This window comes from Rhamphochromis longiceps, linkage group LG23 (assembly GCF_057381845.1).
Source record: "Rhamphochromis longiceps isolate RC_006_pf linkage group LG23, R_longiceps_female_GT1.1, whole genome shotgun sequence".
Taxonomy (NCBI): Eukaryota; Metazoa; Chordata; class Actinopteri; order Cichliformes; family Cichlidae; genus Rhamphochromis; species Rhamphochromis longiceps.
This window is the reverse complement of record NC_140578.1, coordinates 40,491,894-40,516,151: the sequence shown is the minus strand read 5'-3', so window position 1 is coordinate 40,516,151 and position 24,258 is coordinate 40,491,894. Positions and strand designations below refer to the sequence as shown.

Genomic DNA, 24,258 nt, shown 5'->3' with positions numbered 1-24,258 from the left:
TCTTCTTACTTAAATATCAGGTACAATTCAGATAAAAGACTTAAAGCTTAACACAGTCATCAAGTAACACCCCTTTCCTTGAGAACAGTAGCATCGTTGCAGAGTGAGTTCTGCACTGGTACCTTCTGAATACAGGCCAACATTTCAGCATTTCTGAGAACTCATTATTGTGTTAAATCGGTTAAAAAGATTAGTTAACATTCTTAAAGTAGCCTCTTACATAACTGTAACTTTGGGCTTGATAATTTAATGCCACATGTACTCACACTAATCTGTGTTTCAGTGGGTGGCTAAGGCAGGACTCTAGCACACGCATCAAATGTCTGATCCTGAGATTCGTCTCAAATGAAAAAAAAACATTGCTATTGCCACCAAACATCATCAGCAGGGTGAAACCATCTAATCGAATGACAGTCTAACTCCTGCACACATTCTCTGGTAATGCATAAAGGTTGCAGCTCTGAACTCAATCCTCAAGTCTAAACTCACAAGTTAAAGTCAAAATTGAGTTAGAAGTCATCATATCCAAGGGGCATCTCTGACAGAGTTCATTATGTGACTTTGAAGTAATGAATTGGGGTGATTATTCTCAGGAAATGGATAGATAATATTTAGAAAGAATGCATGATTAGTTCCCCCCCAGTATGCAATTTAGTTTAAGACAATCAAATTTAAAATGCTCAACATATTTGGAGTCCCCAGGCTCCATCCATGATGGAAACCCTAAGAAATGAAAGTTCTTTTTTTGGAAAAATAGGCAAAATCAATTAAGCAGACAACACAAGGAGCACAATGGCTACGACAGAACTCCAACTACACATGCATGACTTTTAATTAATATTCAAATGCGTGAGGCAGGCATGGTGTTGAACACACTCCATCTTCACAGGTAAGAATGTGTGGATCATGATTAGAGAGTGGAGGGGGTATAGATTATGATTAGGCAGGCACGTATGTGACATTTTCTAATCAGTGCACTTGAACCTCATGCTCCTGTTCATCACCGGCCATTCGCACTGTGCGCAGAGTTATGTGACTATTCAGATGCCAATCAAACGCGCCTCGCCGTGGCGGTGAATGAGGGGAATGGAGGTGAGGGAGCGAGATGTCACAGAGCGTCAAAGGCTAATCAGTACGTCTGCACCTCGCAATCACGTCCTATTCACTAAAACTTTTTCTCCGGCGTGTTAGCACGTTTTAAGTAAAGCCTCATTGTCGCCTGTCAGAGGGGCTGACATCTGACATGTAATAAATGACTTCAGGCAAATCTCCCGACATCATTTACAAGGAGAGGTCTCCTGCAAATCAAATTTGCAGCGGTATTATTTAATTTCATTGCGAGTTTTGAGTTTTAAAGTTCAAAGGTCACAGCTCTATGTCCTCATTTAGCCTTTACGCTCATGCTTTATTGACTTTAATTTGCATACTGCAGGCCTTAGAAAAAAAAAAAAAAGAACTATCTAGGATCTTGGAGCATTTGCTTGTCGGTTCTTTTTGTGTCTTTGAGGTCAATCGTGTTAAACACATTTCATGACGGTATTCTGAAGGACTGTTTTAAACAGGTACCTGCAGCAGGTGGAGAGCTGATAAATACGCCCAGCTCAAGTATTAGAACGAGGACCACCAGCTGTATTCATGCCAGATACACTTTGCTAATAACCTTCTGCCTTCAGAACGGCCCCAATTCTCCGTGGTTGGGATAACTCTTCTGAGATTTCGGTCACTAATGATATCATGGGATCCATCTACAGGATCGATGCATGCTTTCACATTTACTCCACCAAACTATAGCCGCAGTTTCCAGTTCTTAGCTGACAGGAGTGCCACTCAGTGTGGCCTTCTGCTGCTGTAGTCCATGTGCTTCAAGGTTCAACATGCTTTATGTTTGCAGATGCTCTTCTGCAACACATTAGCTGTAACGAGTGGTTTCTGAGCTACTGTGTCTTCCCTATAAACGTAAAGTACTCTCCTCTGACATGAACAACGCATTTTGACCTAAAGAAGTGCCACTCACTGTCTGGCACAAACAACCATGCTGCGTTCAAAGTCACTTAAATCACCTTTCTTCCCCATTCTGGTGCTCTGTTTGAATCTCAGCGGGTCATTTTGACCATTTCTACATGCCTTAATAAAGCACTGATTAGATATTTGCAATGACAAGCAGTAGGACAAAGTTAGGCGTATGTCTGTAAGAGACACCCGAATAAGGATCTTCAGCACTCAAAAGGAATACATACTGCTTTAAACACATGCTGGTTTGCATATTAAATGCCAAACAAATTAATTGAGTAGTAGAGAAAACAAAAAGATTCAGCTATAAAAACATTGCTCAGTACACTTTTGGTAGAAAGAAATAATAATCAGACTTTCATCATAGCAAGATGCAACCATAACTGGCGGACTTCAGTGCACATCTGTTCAACTTCCAAAATAACATATAAATCTTTCCTTGCGTGGTCCCCAGTTAAATAAGCTCATTATTCAAACATGTCATTTTGTCTTTAAAGCACATCGCTCATCACCACAGACATACTTTAACTATCATAACACATTTCCATGTGACTGAGTAATTTTTCTAGCTCTGGATCCTCCATGATGACATGCAAGCAGAAGAGATGGATGATGGGAAACGGTGCCGTAATCAAGCAGTTGACATCTCAGTGCGAGATCAGCTGGGATGTGCACCCTTACATTTACATTCAGGCAACCAGAGAGAGGTACTGAAGGTTCACTGATGCCTTGTAGGCGCAGTAATTAAAATGGGCTAATTAAAGAGAGATGGAGGAAATCGTTCCAGTTTTTTTTTCTCTTTTTCTTTTTTTCCTTTTATTAAATTTCCCATGAAATTAGTTTTTTTTTTTATTTGCTAGCATGAAATAGAAGAAGAAGAGTTTTTTTTTTTTTTCTCAATGTGTTTTTCCCTCAAAAGCGAGGCATGTGGGGATTAACGTGTCGGTGTGTGTACATGGAATGAGGAGTGACAGTCCACTTATGAGAAAATGTTATGCTCCCTGAGTTTAATTCCCACTCTGTGGGAGATCGGTGTGACAAGAAAGAATGCTCATACATGTCGAACATTCATATCTGAGCTGCTTGAGGGTGAAGGAGACGAATGATTGGAGATGGCTTTCTAATCATAGCAGCAAAAAATAAATAAAACAAATCTCACCAATGAACACATAATGGCATGTATACACGTGAGAGCTTGTATACAGCTTGCACTCTAATAGCATGCTGGCAGTGGACAGCCTGCCTGACAGCTCCTGTGCAGCACAGAGACATATAGGGCTAATGGTCACAACTAATGCAGGACCTCAAAGGACTGAATAGGGGAAAAAAGACAGTTCCAGGAGCAATGAATGGGCAAATGTGTAGCACCGTCAAGCATTATGTCTACAAATAAGTCTTTTTGAAAGGATAGAGGGACAATATGGAGCCAAACTTCGAAAGTCAAGGCAAAGAGAACTGGTTTTTCATGCACAGAGGAATTGTTGGTTTCAATAGCTCGAGGATAATAAACTGTTGCAAAAAACTAATAAGGTAGCACAGACTCATTGACTTTAGTTTATGTGGGAAGCTTATATTATACATGTTATTGCTTCTCAGACCTATATTTTAGGACTGATAGTGTCTGATTAAGCTGCATGCACAGTTATCTGACTGAAGCATTCTGATTCCCATTTTTAGTGCCCAACACTGCTGCACAGCACGGTATAGTTCACCATCAGAGGGTGACAAATTAAAGGGTTGAGATCTGGTGACTGTCAAAGCTACAGTATGTGATTAAAATCATTCTCATACTAATCAAACTATTCAGTGAACCCTTTTTTTGTCGTGTGGTATGAAAGCTTTTGGTATCTTATCCTTTATGGGTTTTGATTTTCTGTATTTGCCCATTTGACACGCAAAAAAAGCTTCTGAAAATCAGATTGTTAAAGAGTTTAAAAACACCAAATAACACATAAAAAAAATATGCTTTTAACACAGTCGGCACATGAAAAATCATAGTACAGCATGTACACATGATTATGAATGCTGAAATATTTCTAGTGTTACAATGTAGCACGCAACACGTTTCAATCAATCTGAGTCAGTCTGCACCGATGAGAGCAACTCGTTTCTTTGCACCAGGGGACTCGGATCAACTGGTTGCCAGCTGGTTGTATTCTGGTTATACTCCTAAAGACAAGTTGCCAAGTATCCGTGTTATCAGCATTTGAATCGTCATCTTGCAGCAACCGTGTCGGTATTTGTGGAGGAATTTCTAAATTTCAGTTTCAGATCTATGAAGTTCTGACTGGACTTTGAATGTAAATAGTTAAAGTAACTTTCTGTGTATGAAGACAGCAACTTATGTGGATTTTCTGCTGATTTATCACAGTTTATGGCCATATTATCACAAAGAGATTGCATTTAATTGCCAACATGTCCCCATTCAATCACAATCTCATACACTACCTACATCTTACTGCCATTTTATCGCAGTTTCGATGCACTGAGGTCGGTTTGAAAACTGCAGCTGACTGGTCCCAGACCTGGTCCTGTCTGTGAAGCAACCATATCAAAAGGCAACACACAATTTCTTTTGTGTGATAGTCTCCAACCACTGTAGCATTAACGATGAGGAAATGGTACCAATAGGAAGTTGCTACGGTAAAGTCCATAAAGTCAGAGGTTAATGACTTGCACACTATCAGCTAACTGCAAATGGGTTTGTTGTAATAATGCTACTGAGAAGTTCTTTATCTCAGTAGACAAAGCTGTGATAACATTAATCTTTAATGGAACTAATGTTATGCTGGCATTAGGTATTTTCTGTTCTGCAGCAGTTTGCCCTCTAGTGGTTGTTTTTGTGTATTTTTTTTACTCTGTAAGATCGAGCCAGAGGCAGTTTCACCTCCATTAATCTGTTGCCATCCATGCCTTCACAAGCTGATAAACGGCATCATCTGTGAGTAATATTGTTTGTTATCACTGAGACAACTTGTGTGCATTATTATTTGTTGTGAAGGCGTGATATAGTTTGTAGTTAGAATTTAATTTGAATGCATGTATAACCTAAGCTAGTGAGGTTAAGCTAGCTCATATGTCATGTGGTTTCTTTAACGTTTTGATCATGAGTGTGATTTCATTTGATGTTTTATTCGGGCACTCACTAAGCAGATAAATATTGTGCTCATATTTTTGAATATGTGTTTGTTATACTGTATATTGAGGCAACATTTTTATTGGTTTATTTCTGGTTTTGTCAACAGTTTCACACTTTTTTCCTTATTAAATCATCCAACTCAACACATTGGCCTGTTCCCTGGATTTTGATTAGGAGAGTGTTTAGCTGTCTGTATAGCTGAGTCTACGTTCACGAGGACAACGCTTAGTGAGGACAGAACAGTGAAAAGATGAATCATCACATCAAGCTTTGAAGGAATCTCGGCAGCCTATTTCTTCGCCACCAGTAACCACTAAGTAGAAGAAAAACATCAAAGAGGCTACGTTCGCTTCTTCTGTATCTTTTTACGGGATTTGAAGACCCATTCACCTGCCTGTATTAAACGATGTCCAGCTCAAACCCTATTGACGCCGATATTCAGAGCCTGGAGGTTAGGTCAGAGTGTGCTGCCTCAGCTGCATTTTCCAAGCAAAGTTCAAATAAATCTTCAGCTAGTGCCGCTGCTGCTAAAGCTCGTGCAAAGGCGGAAGCTGCACACACACGAGCAGCCTATGCAAAACGTCAAATAGACATGCAAGTGGAGAAAGCACGCATAGAGGCTACATTGAATGCACTAAAAGAAGAGTGTGAAGCTGAGGCTGCCTCAGCAGAGGCTCAAGTGTTTGAGGCTGCTGCGGATTTAGACAACTGTGACCTTGGGAGTAAAGCCAGTCATGCTCAAGCAACGAAGCAGTCATTACAGCGAACTGGTGAGTTCATCCAAGCACATTTCTCTTCAGGGCAGAGTTATGCTTTAGCTCAAAATGCGAAAGAAACACAGGCTGCTGCTTCTGTACCACAACACAGACACCTCCCAGATATCAAAGTTCATTGCGTCAGTCGTGACACACAACAGCCGTATCCTTCTGCTTGCTCGGCTGAAGGCCTGCACCCAGGCAACCAGAGAAAGAATCGCCCTGACCCTCTGCCTTTTAACACAGATAGAGATGTCCCCTCCATGCACACACATCGCTGCACAGACTCAACAAACCAACTTCCACCCCGCTCACCACTGGAGGCTCAAGGTGTATCTGAGTTAGCTGTATATCTGGCGCGTCGAGACCTTGTCACAGCTGGACTAAAAGTGTTTGATAACCAGCCTGCTAGTTATCTGTCATGGAAATCTAGCTTTGTTAACGCTGTGGAGGGACTTAGCCTCAAACCTAGTGAAGAACTGGACCTGCTCATTAAGTGGCTTGGTGGGGAGTCGCTACACCACGCCAAGAGGATAAGGGCAGTTTATGTCAACAATCCATTCATGGGTTTGAACATGCTTTGGCGAAGGCTGGACAAGTGTTATGGCTCTCCAGAGGCCATTGAAGCTTCTCTCTTCGATAGATTGAACCACTTCCCAAAGCTTTCAAATAGAGATCACCAGAAGCTTCAAGAACTCGGAGACCTGCTCCTAGAGATCGAAGCTGCTAAGCAAGAGGGATATTTGCCAGGGCTCAGCTTCCTAGACACTGCAAGGGGAATAAATCCTATAGCGGAGAAACTGCCCCACAATGTCCAAGAACAGTGGATAACTCAGGGGTCTCGCTATAAGAGGGAGCACCAAGTTCCATATCCCCCTTTCTCATTTTTTGTGGACTTCGTGTATAACCATGCAGAGATGAGAAATGATCCTAGCTTTGCTTTTGCTAACTTCAGTTCAGCTGTGTTCAAAGGTGACGGATCCTTCTCCAAACAATGGAAATCCAAACCTCCTTTATCCGTAAGTAAAACTGAGGTAGGAAACCCCCCCACCTCTCAGTCCTCCAAAGGACTCACCGTTGATCTAGACAGAGAGTGTCCTCTCCACAAGAAACCTCACTCCCTCAGGAAATGCAGAGGCTTTCGAGAAAGACCACTTGCAGAGCGAAGACGCTTCCTGGTGGAGCACTCCATATGTTTTAAATGTTGTGCTTCAGCAACTCACCAAGCTAAAGAGTGTAAAGCTGACACCCACTGCTCTGAGTGTGACAGCGACCGGCACATTGCAGCACTCCATCCTGGACCGGCACCTTGGGCTCCAAGTTCCAGACCACCTTCTGCAGAGCATGGTGGGGAGCCTACCGAGTGTGTCACTGACATAGCAGCCTCCTCATGCACAGCCGTGTGTGGTCAGGGTCTTAAAGGTAAATCATGTTCCAAAATCTGTCTGGTCAGTGTGTATCCCAAGGGTCGCCCAGACCAAAAGGTGAGGACATACGTGATGCTGGATGACCAAAGCAATGTGTCGCTAGCCAGATCAGCATTCTTTGACATGTTTGACATCCAGGGTGAGGCTTCCCCCTATACCCTCAAAACATGCTCAGGAATCACCGAGACTGCTGGAAGAAGGGCCTCTGGATTTATGGTGGAGTCAGCTGATGGACAGTTGCACTTATCATTGCCGACTCTTATTGAGTGCAACCTGATTCCCAATAATAGGGACGAAATCCCTACTCCAGAAGCCGCCCAAAGCCACAAGCATCTCAGGTGTATTGCTGACAGGATCCCTCCTCTTGATGCGTCAGCTGAGATACTTTTGTTACTTGGGAGGGACATCATCAGAGTTCACAAAGTGCGCAGTCAGCGTAACGGCCGTCACAACGAACCTTATGCCCAACAAGTGGACCTGGGTTGGGTAATAGTCGGTGACGTCTGTCTCGGTGGGGCTCACCGGCCGACTGTCAACACATTCAAGACCAATGTCCTTGAGAATGGACGACCAAGCTACTTCAAGCCTTGTGAGAACAGGATCATCTGCAAAGAAAAGTTCATAGAGGAACAGCTAATATCCCCTGACACACTGACTTCCAGTCGGCCAAGCTTAGGTGAGCTGGTCTTCAGCCATTCAAAAGAGGATGATAAGCTGCCACCCTCCATCGAAGATGAAATCTTCCTCCAGATCATGAACAAGGAGTTCAAGAAAGATGATTCCAACAGCTGGGTGGCTCCCCTGCCATTTCGTAGTCCAAGACCACGTTTACCAAATAATCGAGAGCAAGCCCTCAGCCGACTGATGTCACTTCGCCGTACCTTGAATAGGAAACCGGAGATGAAACATCATTTCATAGATTTCATGGAGGATATTTTCAAAAATGGACACGCTGAGCCAGCTCCTCCACCAGAGCCTGACAAAGAGTATTGGTATTTACCTTCCTTTGGTGTCTATCACCCCCAGAAACCGGGAAAAATAAGGATCGTCTTTGATTCAAGCGCACAGTTCAAAGGCATCTCATTGAATGATGTGCTCTTACAAGGCCCGGACCTCAACAACACCCTAATTGGGGTTCTCATGCGTTTCAGAATGGACCCAGTGGCTGTGATGACAGACATTCAACAGATGTTCCACAGTTTCCTAGTGAGGGAGGATCATCGGGACCACCTCCGATTCTTGTGGTTTCGTAACCACCAACTTGATGACAAAGTGCTGGAGTACCACATGAGGGTTCATGTGTTTGGTAACTGTCCCTCGCCAGCTGTGGCCATTTATGGCCTGAAGAGGACGGCTATGGAGGGTGAAGAGGACTATGGACCCGAAGTGCGGAGCTTTGTGCACAGACATTTCTATGTTGATGATGGCCTGAAATCTTTCCTCAGTGCAGAAGATGCCATCAAAGTGCTGAAAGGTGCACAAGACATGCTAGCGCAATCCAACCTCAGGCTACACAAGATTGTGTCTAACAGTGTTGAGGTCATGAGGGCATTTCCAGCTGAAGATCTAGCTAGCAACCTGCAAGACCTGGACGTGGGTCAGGACTCCCCTCCCATGCAGCGCAGCCTGGGTCTTGGTTGGGATCTTGCTACAGATACTCTAACTTTCCGTGTGGACTGCGCTGAAAAACCCTTTACTCGTCGGGGTGTGTTGTCTACTATCAACAGCTTATTTGACCCGTTGGGGTTCGCTGCTCCCTTCAGTGTTCAGGGCCGCCTCATTTTGAGAGAACTCACCACTGAGACTTGTGACTGGGATGCACCACTGCCCCGAGAAAAGCTTGAACAGTGGCAGAGGTGGTGCACATCTCTTCAAGACCTAAGAGAGTTGAAGATCCCAAGGGCCTACACAATGGTCCCACTCTCCACAGCTCAGAGCAAGGAGATCTGTATCTTTTGTGATGCATCTACCAAAGCTATTGCTGCTGTTGCTTATCTGAGAGTCACAGATGCTGCAGGACATAGCGAAGTTGGATTCCTGTTTGGGAAAACAAAGTTGGCACCTAAGCCTGACATCACCATCCCAAGGCTTGAGCTCTGTGCAGCCGTTCTTGCAGTGGAACTGGCAGAGGTTATGTCTGCAGAGTTGGACATTCAGGTAGACGACATCAAGCTTTTCTCAGACAGTAAAGTAGTGCTTGGGTATATATTTAATGACTCTAGACGATTCTACGTCTATGTTCATAACAGGGTACAAAGGATCAGACGTTCAACCAACAAAAGCCAATGGAACTATGTTCCTTCTGATGTCAACCCAGCTGACCAGGCAACTAGAGCGATTCCAGCTAACCAGCTTGCAGCTTCCTCCTGGTTGTCTGGACCAGCCTTTCTTGTAGACAAGCAACATTGTCACTTAAAACAGGAAGCTTTCAGCCTAGTTGAACCCGCAACAGATGTGGAACTACGTCCAGAAGTAGTGACTTGTGCCACAAATTTGTCATTTCAGCTGGGCAGTAAACGCTTTGAGCGATTTTCAAGTTGGAGGTCACTCACCAGAGCTATTGCCAGGCTCTGCCACATTGCTTACTCCTTTACAAGGGCAGCAAAAGAAGGTCCTTGCCACGGTTGGCACAACTGCAAGCTGCTTTTCAGTCCAGACCAGCTGCATCATGCAAGGATCAGAATTCTTCTTGCTGTCCAAAGGCAGGTCTATTCAGAAGAAATACACTGCTTACAAAAGGGAGGTCAGGTCCCTAAACAGTGCTCTCTCAGCAAGCTTTGTCCTTTCATTGATTCTGAAGGTCTTCTCCGCGTCGGAGGACGACTGAAAAAGTCACAGCTCACAGCAGAAGAGGGTCAGCCAGTTATCATGCCTGGTAAACATCATGTTACCTCCTTGCTTATCAGACACTGCCATGAACAAGTCTGCCATCAAGGACGACACTTGACGGAAGGCGCTTTGAGGAGTGCTGGTTTCTGGATTGTTGGAGGAAGACGGTCTGTCAGCAGTTTGGTCTACAACTGTGTGACATGTCGAAGATTGCGTGGGAGAGAGGAGGAGCAGATAATGGCAGACCTGCCTGCTGATCGCTTGAGTACAGATCCTCCGTTCACCTTTGTTGGATTGGATGTGTTCGGACCATGGTGTGTCACCTCAAGGAGGACACGTGGAGGGCTAGCCAACAGTAAGCGTTGGGCAATCATCTTCACATGTATGAGCGTGCGTGCCATACACATCGAGGTCATCGAATCAATGGATTCATCCAGCTTCATTAACGCTCTAAGACGCTTCTTTGCAGTTAGAGGGCCTGTCAAACAGCTAAGGTCAGACTGTGGTACTAATTTTGTTGGAGCCTGTCGAGAGCTTGGGATCACTTCCAAAGGCTGTAACAACAAGGAAGTGTCCAACTACCTGTCTGATCAGGGCTGTGTATGGCTGTTTAACCCTCCCCACTCTTCACACATGGGGGGAAGCTGGGAGAGGATGATCGGTGTCACACGTCGGATCCTTGACGCAATGTTCCTCAAGCTTGGGTCTTTTCAGCTCACACATGAGGTCCTGACAACATTTATGGCAGAGGTAACTGCAATTGTCAATTCCAGACCACTTACTTCAGTGTCCACAGATCCAGACGAACCTCTCATCCTCACTCCTGCTATGCTGCTAACTCAGAAGATTGCTGTACTTCCTGTTCCTCCTGGTAACTTTGATGATAGTAATATCTTCAGACGTCAGTGGCATCAGGTTCAAAGCTTGGCCAACACATTCTGGGAGAGGTGGAAAAGGGAGTACCTCAGTAGTCTACAAGGTCGAAAGAAATGGAGAACGGAGAGACCTAATCTCATGGACGGAGACGTTGTTCTAATGAAAGACAATTCACTGAAGAGACATGACTGGCCCACAGGACTGATCACAAGGACTTTTCCAAGTGACGATGGGAAGGTCAGGAAGGTCGAGGTGAAAGTTTTCAGAGACAGTGTTCCAAAACTTTACTTAAGGCCGGTGTCTGAAGTTATACTCCTGTTGCAGAGAAACTCTGTCAAGTGATGTGCAGTTTGACATCCTGGGGATGTCAGGTGGGGAGTATGCTGGCATTAGGTATTTTCTGTTCTGCAGCAGTTTGCCCTCTAGTGGTTGTTTTTGTGTATTTTTTTTACTCTGTAAGATCGAGCCAGAGGCAGTTTCACCTCCATTAATCTGTTGCCATCCATGCCTTCACAAGCTGATAAACGGCATCATCTGTGAGTAATATTGTTTGTTATCACTGAGACAACTTGTGTGCATTATTATTTGTTGTGAAGGCGTGATATAGTTTGTAGTTAGAATTTAATTTGAATGCATGTATAACCTAAGCTAGTGAGGTTAAGCTAGCTCATATGTCATGTGGTTTCTTTAACGTTTTGATCATGAGTGTGATTTCATTTGATGTTTTATTCGGGCACTCACTAAGCAGATAAATATTGTGCTCATATTTTTGAATATGTGTTTGTTATACTGTATATTGAGGCAACATTTTTATTGGTTTATTTCTGGTTTTGTCAACAGTTTCACACTTTTTTCCTTATTAAATCATCCAACTCAACACATTGGCCTGTTCCCTGGATTTTGATTAGGAGAGTGTTTAGCTGTCTGTATAGCTGAGTCTACGTTCACGAGGACAACGCTTAGTGAGGACAGAACAAATGTACTTTTAAATGTAGCATTAACCAACGCTGTATATTTCAGTGCATCACATGCAAGCTCACTCCGTGTGTGTTTAGCTACATGACTGAAAAACACTCAAAAATCGACTGTTATGCGTTAAAAGGGGGACAAACTAGTTTCTAAACAGTGATTTTGCCAAAACAGCTTGACCAGATATGACTTGTGTCTGCCCACTTCTCCTTAACATTAACAAAACAGAGGGGCATTAGACAGGTCAGTGACTAACCCCACCCACCACGCTTCCAGCTGTCATCTGAGAACTGAATGGCGCAGATCCCCCCCTTCATTTTACACCGCCACAGTAAAAGGTCAAAGAAGAGGAGAGTATAATTGACTGAACCGTGACCTCTTTATACTGTGGTCTTTTGTCTCGGCGAGTGTGTACTGTGTATAGGTGGTCACACCTAAGCAAACACCCCGTGGCCTCCCCCACATTCATCAGATTGGTATTAATATTCATGAGGAGGCTGGTGGCCGGTATCTCGAGTCGGGGGGCTAATGAACACAGAGTGTTCTCATGCTTGTATGTATGTGTGCGCGGGCATGTCGCAGATGCAGGGGGGCAGGAGTGTAATCAAATCACAGCCGACCCCTCGTCTCCGCCCTCATCAACCACCGGCGGCACTCCTCCCATAAATGCTAACATGCTACGTTACGTGTTCGCCTGTGGTTCGGCCCAGGCGGTGGGGACGTCGAAGATGTGTGTGAAAGTGTGGATGAATAATAGTCAGGGGCGCTCAAACAGATAAAGAGGTCTAGACTCGCAGCTAAGCTAACCACTAGGCGTACAAATAGCAAACCATTATCTCTCATTAGCATCCGCAGCTAACACAGGGCCCATGCTGTGCAGTGGAGGGCCCTCACAATGGGTCCACTCATGTATGATTGATGGTGAAACAGCACCGGCCACAATAACAGAACAAAAAAATAATAATAAAGCACTAAAGATAGAATCTGCCGGCTGCAGCGAGGTAATAAAAATGTAGACAAACAAAAGGAAGTCAGACTAATCAAGAATGCCAGGCACGGCTCATTAATCTGTGAGAGCCGACGCTGCTTGGGAGCCCGGAGATAAGTCGGATGACTGGCACGTTGTGAAGATCACGCACGCTCGTCCTATTCCGGTTGCTATCTTTTCATCAGCAGCAAAAAACCCCAGAAAAAACAAAAGGATGAAATGAGAAGTGAGATGAGAGGAGGAAGGGCGTTTAGAGAATTGGTTGAAAGCTGGGAGCGTAAAGTAACAAAGGTAAATAGGACAGTTCCTGCACGGTGCAGGTTGGAGTGAAGCATTTGCTCAGCACGCTCGGAAAACGAGAGCGCCGATGTCGGGGTTAACGTGTTGTTGGGAGAGTTTGATCAAACGCCAGATTTCAATTATGACACTTCATCGCCGCTTTGACGACGCTGACAAAAGGCAGGCTCGGGGTTGGAAAATGAGTCATTAAAATCTATGACTCACCGTATGCGCCGATCTTATGATTAGAATTCCATCTGCCTGGAAAATGAAGTTTTTGTTCTCTGATTGCTAAAAAATATTTCTCCCTCCACTAAAGGTTCTCACTGAGTTTACACATCTCTTATTTAGCTCCGTCCCCCTTTTTCACAAAGAGTACTTTGCCAAACGTGCAACACACACACACACACACACACACACACACACACACACACACACACACACACAGCTTAAAACACCAACTCTTATTGCACTGTAAAAGGTCGGCTGAATATTCCAATTCCATTTCATTTGGCCTTTTTTGCTGACTAAGTGTTGGTAATTCATCATGCATCTGGACCAAGGGCTTATGAATATGGATTTTGGGTGGTTTATTAGCACAATTTAGGAATGCATTATGGGAAATTAGCAGGGGGAATAAAATTTTCTCTTTGCTGGAAATTGGGCCACCGTGTGTCTTTTTTTGTGCATGTGTGTGAATGCAGAACAACTGCCAACCAGCGCTCTGTTCGGGCGAACTTCCCTCTGCATGAGGCTGATTTCTTTAAATCTGAAATGGTGCCCTTTCAGTACAAATGAAGATGACTCCTATAATGTTTAGCGTGCTAAAGAACCACAGGGAAGAGGAGAAATTAAGTTCGCTTTCACACCACGCAGAAGTAAACTACGACGCAATCCACTCCAGAGCAGAAAACTCATTTTGTCACGTCTTCTTTAGCTGGTTTAGACTCTCATAACCAGTGGATTCGCTAATACTTTGTTTATTGAGCATTCTGTCATCCTGCCGGGCTGGAGACTTTAGCAGGGAGTCCAAACAAATCCTCCGCAAGGCGCTCAGAATGACAGATTCTCTGCTGTAATAGACTGTCTCTCCTGGCAGGTAAGAACAATCAAGAAACAGCTTAATATTAGTGCCAAGGCTCATTTTGTCATGCTTTGCTGTCCAACTGTGAGAAACTGCTGTCAATCACATGTCACGAAGAGCGGATGAAAAGGATAGCACAAAACAGCAGACAGATAAACACAATGCAAAAACATAACTAAGAAATCTTTTTGCTGGAGTGTCAGGGTTTGAGTTCGAGTCTGTCTGCTTCTTTCTCACCTTGTCTCTGTCTTCCACTAGATCGCTCAGCAGGTCATCCATGTCCAGGATGCCTCCCTCCATATACTCCAAGTGGTGGGTCTGCATGGCAGTCTCTCCACGCTGGAAACAAAAGACACAAGTTGGAAAACATTAGAACTAGACAATCAAGATATCAGCATCAAACTCCCCTCACTGATCTACATCTAACACCCAATGGCAACCCAATCCTGAACTGGATAAGCAGAAGAGGAATGATGGATGGATGGATAGATTTAGGACAGAGCCCATACTGCAATCCATCACCTTCATCTTTCATAGTTAAGCCAAAAGCACACAACACCGATCCAATCAGACATCGACAAAGAACCAATTAGCTCACAATCCAGTTCTTACTTTTCGTTGCTCATACTTTAATTATTAGCAACAAAACTGATCAAAGTCTTAAATCCAAACAAATTACACTGGCTGATGCCAGGAAACCCTAAAAGGCAATTAATAGTCGCTGTTGTGCAACAGCTTTACCACTACCACAGCATATTTGCCATTTATGTAGCCTGTGAGAAGCATGAGAAACTGGCATTTACGGTATTACAGAAGAGTCATAACAAACATTCCCCGCCAAAGTGATGGAGAAACACTCCAATCAACTACAACATTTAAAACCATGACAGGTGACTATCAGCAGCAGCGACTAACAACGATGGGCCCTGACGTTCGAGTGAAAGTTGTTTTGATGTGTACCACCCATCTGAACTATGTTTCAAACCAGTACATACTTAAACGGTAACGCCGTCCCTGACAGCAACTGTTTCTGAATGGCCTGAGTAACACAACAAAGAGCCTATCGTTTTGATCTGGCCTCTTGAGTTCGCCATGTTCGAGATAAGAGACCTCAAGTTCAAAACAACTTTTCAGTGACCAAACTGGGAAACAGCATCACCATTCCTGTCTACATCTGTGACTGAGCACTTTTAACCAAACATTAACACGCACACATACTTCCATGGATGTACAGGGGGAAACTCGGTTCAGTATCTTCCCCGAGGACACTTCGACATGCTGACTTGGAGAGCTGAAGATCGAACTACTGACCTTCAGGACAACTGGCTCTACCCCCGGAACCGCAGCTGCGGCTCAGGAGGTCAAAACTCATAAATATTTTAATAATAGTGGTGTGATGCTGAAGTCTATTAACACTTAGAGAGTTGGTATATTAGCTTTCAATAGATTAGTCTACTTTTCCACTCAAAACATGTAGATCGCACCAAAATTCATACAATTCTTTACTTCCATTAGGAAATAAAGCTCACATGGTGTTCATCCCTCTGCTTTGGATTTTTCTAGCATGATCTGTTGCTGTTTCTTTGCAAAGAACATGGCGCTCTGCTAACAGTGAACCTGTCCACAGTGCCGAGGCGATGTCTCAACAGTTCAGGGCTGCTTTGGCAGCATCAGACTGACCTACATAGCATCAGTCAGGTGCATATGTATTTTTAGGCAGCATGTGAAAAAGTTCCACAGCTAAGTCAGAACAAGATACCTGTAAGTAAGAATGTTTGCATTATGCTACAAAACTGTAACAAGCCTTTAAACTTTATGTAGCCCTCGTGGCTCTACTACCTTCAGTCTGTCTTCATAAAACATGCGTTCATGCTTTATTCAGTTGAAAGTTCTAGCTTTAAAAATGTTAGTTGTAGCTCCGTTTTGGCCAACTTACTATAAGTGCTATGTTTTTAGCAACTAATGTAACATAGTAGCCAAAAATCTGGACTCCACAGTAGGTTTTCCTGTTTGTTGGGTAAGTATATGATTGTACATACGTGTCACCGTGTTATCGGTACAGTTTGTGCAGAAGTATGTGAGAGCCCGATGAGAGCGAGACATTTTTCCAGTTTTGCTGCTCCGTGGGGAGCAGTGGGCACATTCCGGGCCAGTTTTGCAATCCCGATGAGCAAGTTAGATTGAACACACCCTCAGACAGGAAACTACACGCAGCTCATCAACAAACAACAGGGACTTTTGACAAAGCCACAATCTGCAATCTGCTGTTTACATAACATAATCAATGGAGAAGTACACGAACAATGACACCTTCCCCTTTTTGCGACCCTGCAGACACGCACACAGCCTGCTGTGGTCTTGCTCTGCTTTGGACCAAGTTTTTGTTTTGTTTTTTCCTGTAGGAAGATGGTAAATTGGACACATTTAAAAAACTATACAATTCCATCCTTGTTGATGGGTTAAATTTAGCTCATATTTGGAGTTTGTTTTGCACAATTTATATTAGAAGAAATTTGTAGAAGTCTTTGACGAGCCTTATCGTTCCTAACAATGCACGGAGTAGGAAATGGCTTATTAGGAAGCGCCCATACCAATAAGCAATCTGTCCTAAACAACACAAGACTGCATTACCAGCAAAAGTATCGACTATAAGCGAGAAGCCTCGGAGGCTGGAATGAGTTTGGCTGAGACCCAGTGAGCGGCTTCCGCTGTATCACCGTGCCCTGTTGTGAATGAGCTCCTTCTTGCTCGGCTGCACTCGAATGTGAATTACGGAGCGCAGGGGGAAAAGAAAAAAAAACAAAAACAAAACAGAGCGTCTTCCTTTCACAGTGGGCCAAGACTATTCTCTTAAACAAATGACAGGGAGAGCCTGGGATATCAATCACAGCAATAACGCCAGAACCTCTCTCCACTCAGAAGTGTCATTAAAGTAAGTGTCACTTCTGAGAGATAAGCGCAGAAAATAACTACGACAAGCACAGTTTTTCAAAATCTTTATCATTATGTCGTTTTTAAAAGTTCAACTCAATTTTACTTATATGGCACGAAATCATAACAACAGTTGCCTTAAAAGTCTTTATATTATAAGGTAGAGACCCTACAATAATAACGAGGAAACTGCAAAAATCAAAGGATTGATTGTTGAGGAAGCACTTGGTGACATTGGGAAAGGAAAAAAAACAAAAAAAAAACAATTTAACAGGAAAAAACCTCCGGCAGAGGTCTACATGCTAAGATTGAAATAAAAAGCTGCACAGCCTTTACTTAGGACTGTCCCGAGTTGGTGGTTTGGCACACAGTGAACTGGATCCTAAATAGTGCCTGAACTTTCCCTATTTAGCTACATGTTCTCAAAGATGGTCGTGCCACGTGTTACACAATATGTAAGGGTCTGCTGTGGAGCAGAGGCTGCACACAAAGCTGAATGCAGGCGTTTGTGCCACTGTACTACAGAGACACGGCGAACACGTGAACATGGAGTCATCTGAAAAGAAGTTCAGATGGTGCTTTCAGGAACACCTGCACATGAATGGAATGTGACTACAAGCCGACAGGAAAGTCGCACAACAAAGAACAAGCAGACATGAGAGATGTCCGTGGCTGTGAGCGCAGGTTTCCCACACAGATTGCTTTCAGATAAGAGGCAAATACACACGACACGTTAAAACACGCAGTGAGCTTGGGTTACAAGCTGTTAACTGACGACTCCTCAAAGTATACCGCGCCATACAAAGCACGAATCTGATCATTTTTTTAAAAAATTATTACTACAAAAAAACAAAACAAAAAAAGAAAAGACGTCAGTATGGACCGAGAATGCCACGCCAGAAAAACCGGTTGAACCTGAAAAACTGACGGCATTCTTCTACTGCTGTGTGTGTGTGTGTGTGTGTGTGTGTGTGTGTGTGTTTGTGCACAGGGCAGCCACAGCAAAGGATGGGAAGGGCGGTCATTGGTGCTTTTGTGACGACATAACATCGGCACACACCTTAGTGAAATCAGAGGCGCGAGCGTGGTTTTTAAGGGAAAAGAACTCATTCAAATCACTGGATTAGTGCGCGGGAACGTCCATGTGTTAATGAACATCGCAGTCAGCGAAGCTTAAGCACACCTGGCACACGCGGGAGGCCCCGAGAAGCTTTTTCCTCTCTACCCAGTGATGAAAAGTGATGAACGGATGACACTTCACAGGGAAAGTAATCTTTAGGGAGGAAAGAGGGCAATAAAGAGAAGTTCTTCTGAAGTCCCTCATTGTCAATCCCTGGTAATTCCACTCACTTTTCCCAAGAAATAAATAACAAAAGGAATCGGGAGTCAGTCAGTCAACGGCAGAGGGGAATTACCGTGACAGTTAGAAGAGTAAATTCCCCGCAAATTACACCATTAAGTCCCCCCATCATTTAAAGAGATACCTCCTCCCCCCGCCTTCTCCACCTTCACTCTGGTGAGCAAATACGACACCACTCGAGAGCGCTGAAGCACTGGGCCGATTAGTGAAGCTAAACTCGGCGAGGAGGCGGCGGCGGCGGAGGAGAGGGAGCGAAGGGGAGGCTATTTCACACTTTGATCCTCAGAAGAATGTGCAATTACAAAGCTGCAGGAGCAAGGCGTGGATTTAGCCATGACCAAAAAAAAAAAAAATGTTTTAATGAACACGTCGATGAGGAGCGTCCGCCAAGGCACGAGGGTAGAGAGAAAAGTTGGAGGGAGTTATAGTCAGGGGGTTAGGGTTAGGTGTGATGCCTTTCCACCTTGCAAAACTATGACATCACAATAATGTGATTGCTCACTTGGGAAGGTGAACCTGGACCAGCATTAGTTTTGAAGATCCAGGAGCAAAACCGACAAAACACTGCGTCTGTGGCTTTTTAAGGATTATGCATTAAATTCAGTTATTATCGAAGAGCTGATGCTTTTTAAATGATTTCACATTTTATTCTGTTATTTTTAATACCTCTGAACAACGGTGAGATTAAACCTTGTTTGTTTTTGTCAAGCCATTTACCAAAAAGTGGTTCTGCCATTTCAATCCTGCATGTTTTCTAAAACTGAGGCACTTGCGTTCAAATGTATCCAAATTGCCACCACTTTTAACGAATTTTGGGTTTGCTTGTTTAGATGTTGCTTATAAATGCTCGTTTTTTGGTGGCATTTTGATCCTTGTTTTGTTTTTTTTAACACTTTCATCTTTCGGTAAGTGGCAAGTGTCATGGGATCACATCTGCTTTTTAATGCCTTTTTAATGGCTGGGCTATCAGAGTTTAAAGTCTCGTGCATCAGCCTGCACCTGTCCTGCTTCAGTGCCCTAAAGGCAGAAATACAGCCTCATCTCTAGGGCGGGATGGTTTTCCTTCAGGGATCAGGTGCGCCGAATGATTTCCCCTAAAACGCAATTGCAGCAGTCTGATGAATGCAGCTGACAGTCTGCGTGTACTTAAATCCAATGTCACAAATGACCTGAGCTGCTCGCAACTTTTAAAAAGAAATGCATTTTACACAGGGCAGAGCCTTGACGCACACACCAACCCGCACCGGACAAGTCCTCTCCCACCTGCTTACTTACACAAGGAGGACAGAGCGCTTTCAGCTTGCTTAGAGAGCTGTCAGCACATACGAGGTATACGGGCTGTAATCAGAACTGAAGCTGCACAGACAGGGCTTGAGACAGAGCGAGACAGCTACAGTACCTGGCTCTTTCCCCTGAGAATTTGCAAGACGTGGAGTCTTCACACAGGTCCCCCAGGCTAAAGCACATACACTACTCAGCCCTGCAACTATGGGGGTTTTACATCATCACAGTTTACAGGAATTGACTTTAATAAATGATCGCAGGATTTCCCACAGATTCAGATTCTATTAGAGGATGTCAGGCCTGTAAATTGGGTATGTGGACACATAGGTGTGGCACATGCTGCGATAGGAGACACACATACAATCTGAACAACTAAATCACGCCATTTATACGTTTCCTTTCTGCAAATTATTTTATCTGCCAAATACTTTGTGACAAATAACTCGTGATTACAACCAGTTGCTTCTCACGTGAGTCTCCAACTTCACCATCTTGACCGTAGCCCTTAGTCTGCACTGAATCAACTTCTCCAGCTCGCAATGGATCAGGGGGAAGATATACCGTCGCCAGCCGGAACTCAAAAAGGGAAAGTTGGAGGAAAATCCCACAGTGGAATAAGATCTTATCTGGGGAAGGAGCTGTATGATAATGAGGACTGCCCAGACAGTGACCGGCCCAGCGAGCCACTTTTTGAATTTGTACTGCCAATCATGCAAAAATATGTTACTTGAGATGTCCTAATGGAAAAATTGTTGTGTGCAGATGCACGCCATCTAACCATCTAATCAAATTTTAGCAATCTTTACATAACACCCCCCCAGAAATCATGTGTTTTAGTCACACCATAGCTGAGATTAAAGTCAGAAAACTACTGTGTCCTTTACTTTTAATGTTTCATCAGTATACTGGTGCTTTGCACGCTCCAATTTTAGAGATCACACTGCATAATGAGCAGAAATCTTCTCTATACAGACACATTTTGTCAGGAGACATAGCCGTTTTCGCCACGATAACAGATAAAAGCAGCTGGAAACTGCTAATTGGTGAGGTCTACATGCCATTATGGCAATGCACAGAGGGCCTGTGCAGACTCCACAGTTTACCCTGCACATGGTCATAAACAAACACACACACACGCACACACAAACAGTGATTAAACTCAGGTTTTTGACACTGTCCCTGCTGTCAGCGGCCACGAACAAGTGGAGAAATGTGCGGTTAAGTGGAGAAATGTGCGGATAATGTGGGTGCTAAGTGGATTCTCCTGGCAGGAGCAACCGCCTCATCTGGTCAGATCTGCTCGGCCCTCTCCGGCAGCTCCAGAGCTGGACTGTCCTCGCAATGAGCTGCCTCTATTAAGAGGAAGGCCACAGACCGCTAAGTCAGCGTCTCGTAGCGGCTCCTAATTAACATGCTTTGTGAAAAGCAATCAAGGCCCAGGCGTGTTTTTAATAGCAGGCTCACATTTTAACCCGATGCAGCTCGTGCACCCGCGGCGCGCCGCTGGGAGAATCGGCCATGACTGCTGGGCAGAGCGGGCACGGCTGTGGCTGTCAGTGAAGCAGACAGCTCAGGGGACACTGAGTGAGATGAGCTCCCCCGCCTGTTCGTGTGGCTGTGGAAATGTTTGTGTGCGCCTCTTCACTAAGAGGAAGCAATCCATCGAGCCATCCAAGACACCTAATATGTCCTTCCATCCCTGCCACCACGGCTCCTCGAATCCCCACATGGCAGCCTCTTGCCTCGCCTTGTGGAGGGGAGAGGGAGGGAGGGTGCCTGGGCAGAAGGCTGAAGGAGGGGGAACCGATAAGAACAGGGCCCGTCACCAATCCTAATCCCCAATCACTCACAGGACAAAGCCTCCTGTCCACCACGCACCTCCCCAACTGCAGCCACATTGAGGACATAAAGCAGTAAACTTCCACCTGCCCACTGAGATACCAGAGCTTAAACAGGGCGCTATTGTACAGGTAGACAGCCACGGCTGCAGCCGGCACCACTCACACCCATCCTTGCTGAGATGAAACACACATAAGGTGCGCTATCACACAAGGACAGCACAATCGCACGCTGCTGATTAATAAAAAGGTCAGTTCGGCAGAATGATTAATGCTCAAGTGATTGCAGCAGGGAGCAGAACGCTGCTGTGTGTACGTGAACACTGGAAAGAAAAACTCCAGTCACAAGAAAACAATACTCCTCGCATTCTTACCCATTAGCTACCTAGTGATGGGGCCAGTAGAGCATTATATGTATTATATAAAAATGCATAAACTTTAACAGAGCAGCATTAAATTGGTTGGACTATTTTTGACCCACCTGAACTGGCAGATCGCTGGATAGTTTCAGAAGATGCCTAGCACAGTGGACTCCCTGAACCCTATGACAGCAATAATCTGAGTGGCCCTGCAGGACGCTTAACTAGGCCAGGCCTTTTTACTAAAGTTGATCATGCTGAAATGGAAGAAGACAACCCCACCTTTCCACAAACTCCTGGGTGGAGGACATACTTTAAATTGAAACAACTGAGACAGAGAACTGAGGGCTGGCAGCAGCTTGAGAACCCCTGTTGGATAGTGATGAGGGAAATTTTATTTTTTTATATATTCCTCCGCTAAGGAGGCACGTAATCAGTGTTGTTAGCCAATGAGAATACAAAACACAAACCTCATGAAACGGAAGACCTGAGTGGTGAAGACTGGAAAAAAATGGGACAAAAGCCATTATATTATACTTTCCTTGAAACTGCTTTAATGGAGGATGCACTCTTATGTTTATATTTATTTATTAATTATAGGGGAGCAGGTTGTTCTTTTCTCTCTGATGGTGTGCAGCAATGTTTGGGTGCTATGTGTCAAAGTAACATCCACAAGAATGCCAGCATCCACAGTGTATCAGCAAAACACTGCATTGTTGTTACTCTCTTCACCTGATACCCAGATGTAATGTGGTGGCTGAGAGGTGCACTTAAAAACTTTTTAAAAAATAAATAAATAAATTATGTAAGAATCACACAGTGCGTGATTCTTTCAGTAAAACTCATTAATAGGACAGAAACTCTCTTAATTTAAAAAAAAAAAACTCGAATATATTTAAAAGTTTTTAACTTTCAACAACACTTTGACTTGCTTGGCATAAATAAGTGCCATAAAGTGAATTCGGCTCAATTTTAGCTGCAAAATTAATTGTCTGTAAGCAATAAATAGCTTTTTTCTCCGTCTTATTTAAGCTAGCTGCTAACGTTAGCTCCGATAGTGAAGACGTCATAACCTGTAAATTAGCCGTGTCACGTGATCCACACCCCAGCCCAAGTTATGAGCGCTACCCCTCACAAAATGCGAAGAATGACTGGAATGAAACGTTGTGTCATGTTGGTTCTGTATTCATGGAGAATAGCGTGAAGTAGCGCAAAGACGGCGCTTACCTGCTCCAAAATCCTGCGGTACCTCCGCGTAGCTTGTTCGATTAAATCCCGGACTGTCCACCCAGCTTTGCAGGGAACCACCACAGAGGTGTCCCCGAAAGTTACCGTAACTTTCATTATAGCAACAAGTTCAGAAAAAAAAAATTGTTTAAAATAGTTAAGGAAGTAATCCAAGTTTCGGTGATCTCTCGACCCGGAGCTTCTCCCGGTGTTGGTGACGGACAAAGTGGCACCTGTCTGTCGAAACTGCCGCAACAGGTGTCTCAGGTCTGGATGAAATCACCTTAAAGTCACTAATCAGAGGTTACCGAAATACAGCGACGTATAAAACTCCAGAAGACATCTTATTTTGTGGGAAAAGTGGAAGAAAAAGCGGTTATCACAGTCGCCGAGAGTGACTTTCTGTCATGTTGCGCTGTCCGCCGATACACCCAAACAAAACAAACCGAGACAGGAACCCGGAAGAAATCACGGTGACTCTGGCACTCCAGGGAATTACATTCCCACTGACATACACCACCCACACTTTATGGGTTATTTCTACAGGCTTCATTAATGCGCATGACAATAGTTAAACAGGTTATGTTTCATATAACGCTAATACAGGCACAAAAAGAAGTACCTGTATGTAAATGTGTATTATTCAAATTTCATGGGCTGTTGCATAAAGCTTATGAATAGAGTCAAAAACAAAAGCATCAGGGTGGAGTCAACTGTAACATTGATGTAAATGTAAATTTACATCAATTTTTATATATTATTACCTGATTAAAACCTCAGCTGGGCTGTAAAAGGAAGCAGAAAAAGAAGCACAAAGAAAATGTGGCAGCACAGACTCTGTGAAGTAACAGAGACATTTTTTTTACCCAGACATCTTAAAAGCAGCAACTAAACAACAAATAT

General features: G+C 44.0%; 1 protein-coding gene across 4 annotated transcripts in view; it reads right to left on the bottom strand.

Annotated features, from left to right (window-relative positions):
* Positions 1-23,801, bottom strand: part of pard3ba (par-3 family cell polarity regulator beta a) — a 208,927-nt gene extending 185,126 nt beyond the window's left edge. For all 4 annotated transcript variants that reach the window (XR_014909557.1, XR_014909558.1, XM_085397617.1 and 1 more), the window contains exons 1-2: positions 23,356-23,801; positions 14,594-14,695 (exon numbers count right to left, since the gene is read on the bottom strand). Coding sequence is in view for 2 of the 4 variants with exons in the window: in XM_085397617.1 (XP_085253743.1) it covers positions 14,594-14,695; positions 23,356-23,472 (219 nt within the window). In the remaining 2 variants the exon portion in view is untranslated. The remainder of the gene's footprint in view (positions 1-14,593; positions 14,696-23,355) is intronic.
* Positions 23,802-24,258: the final 457 nt, after the last annotated feature.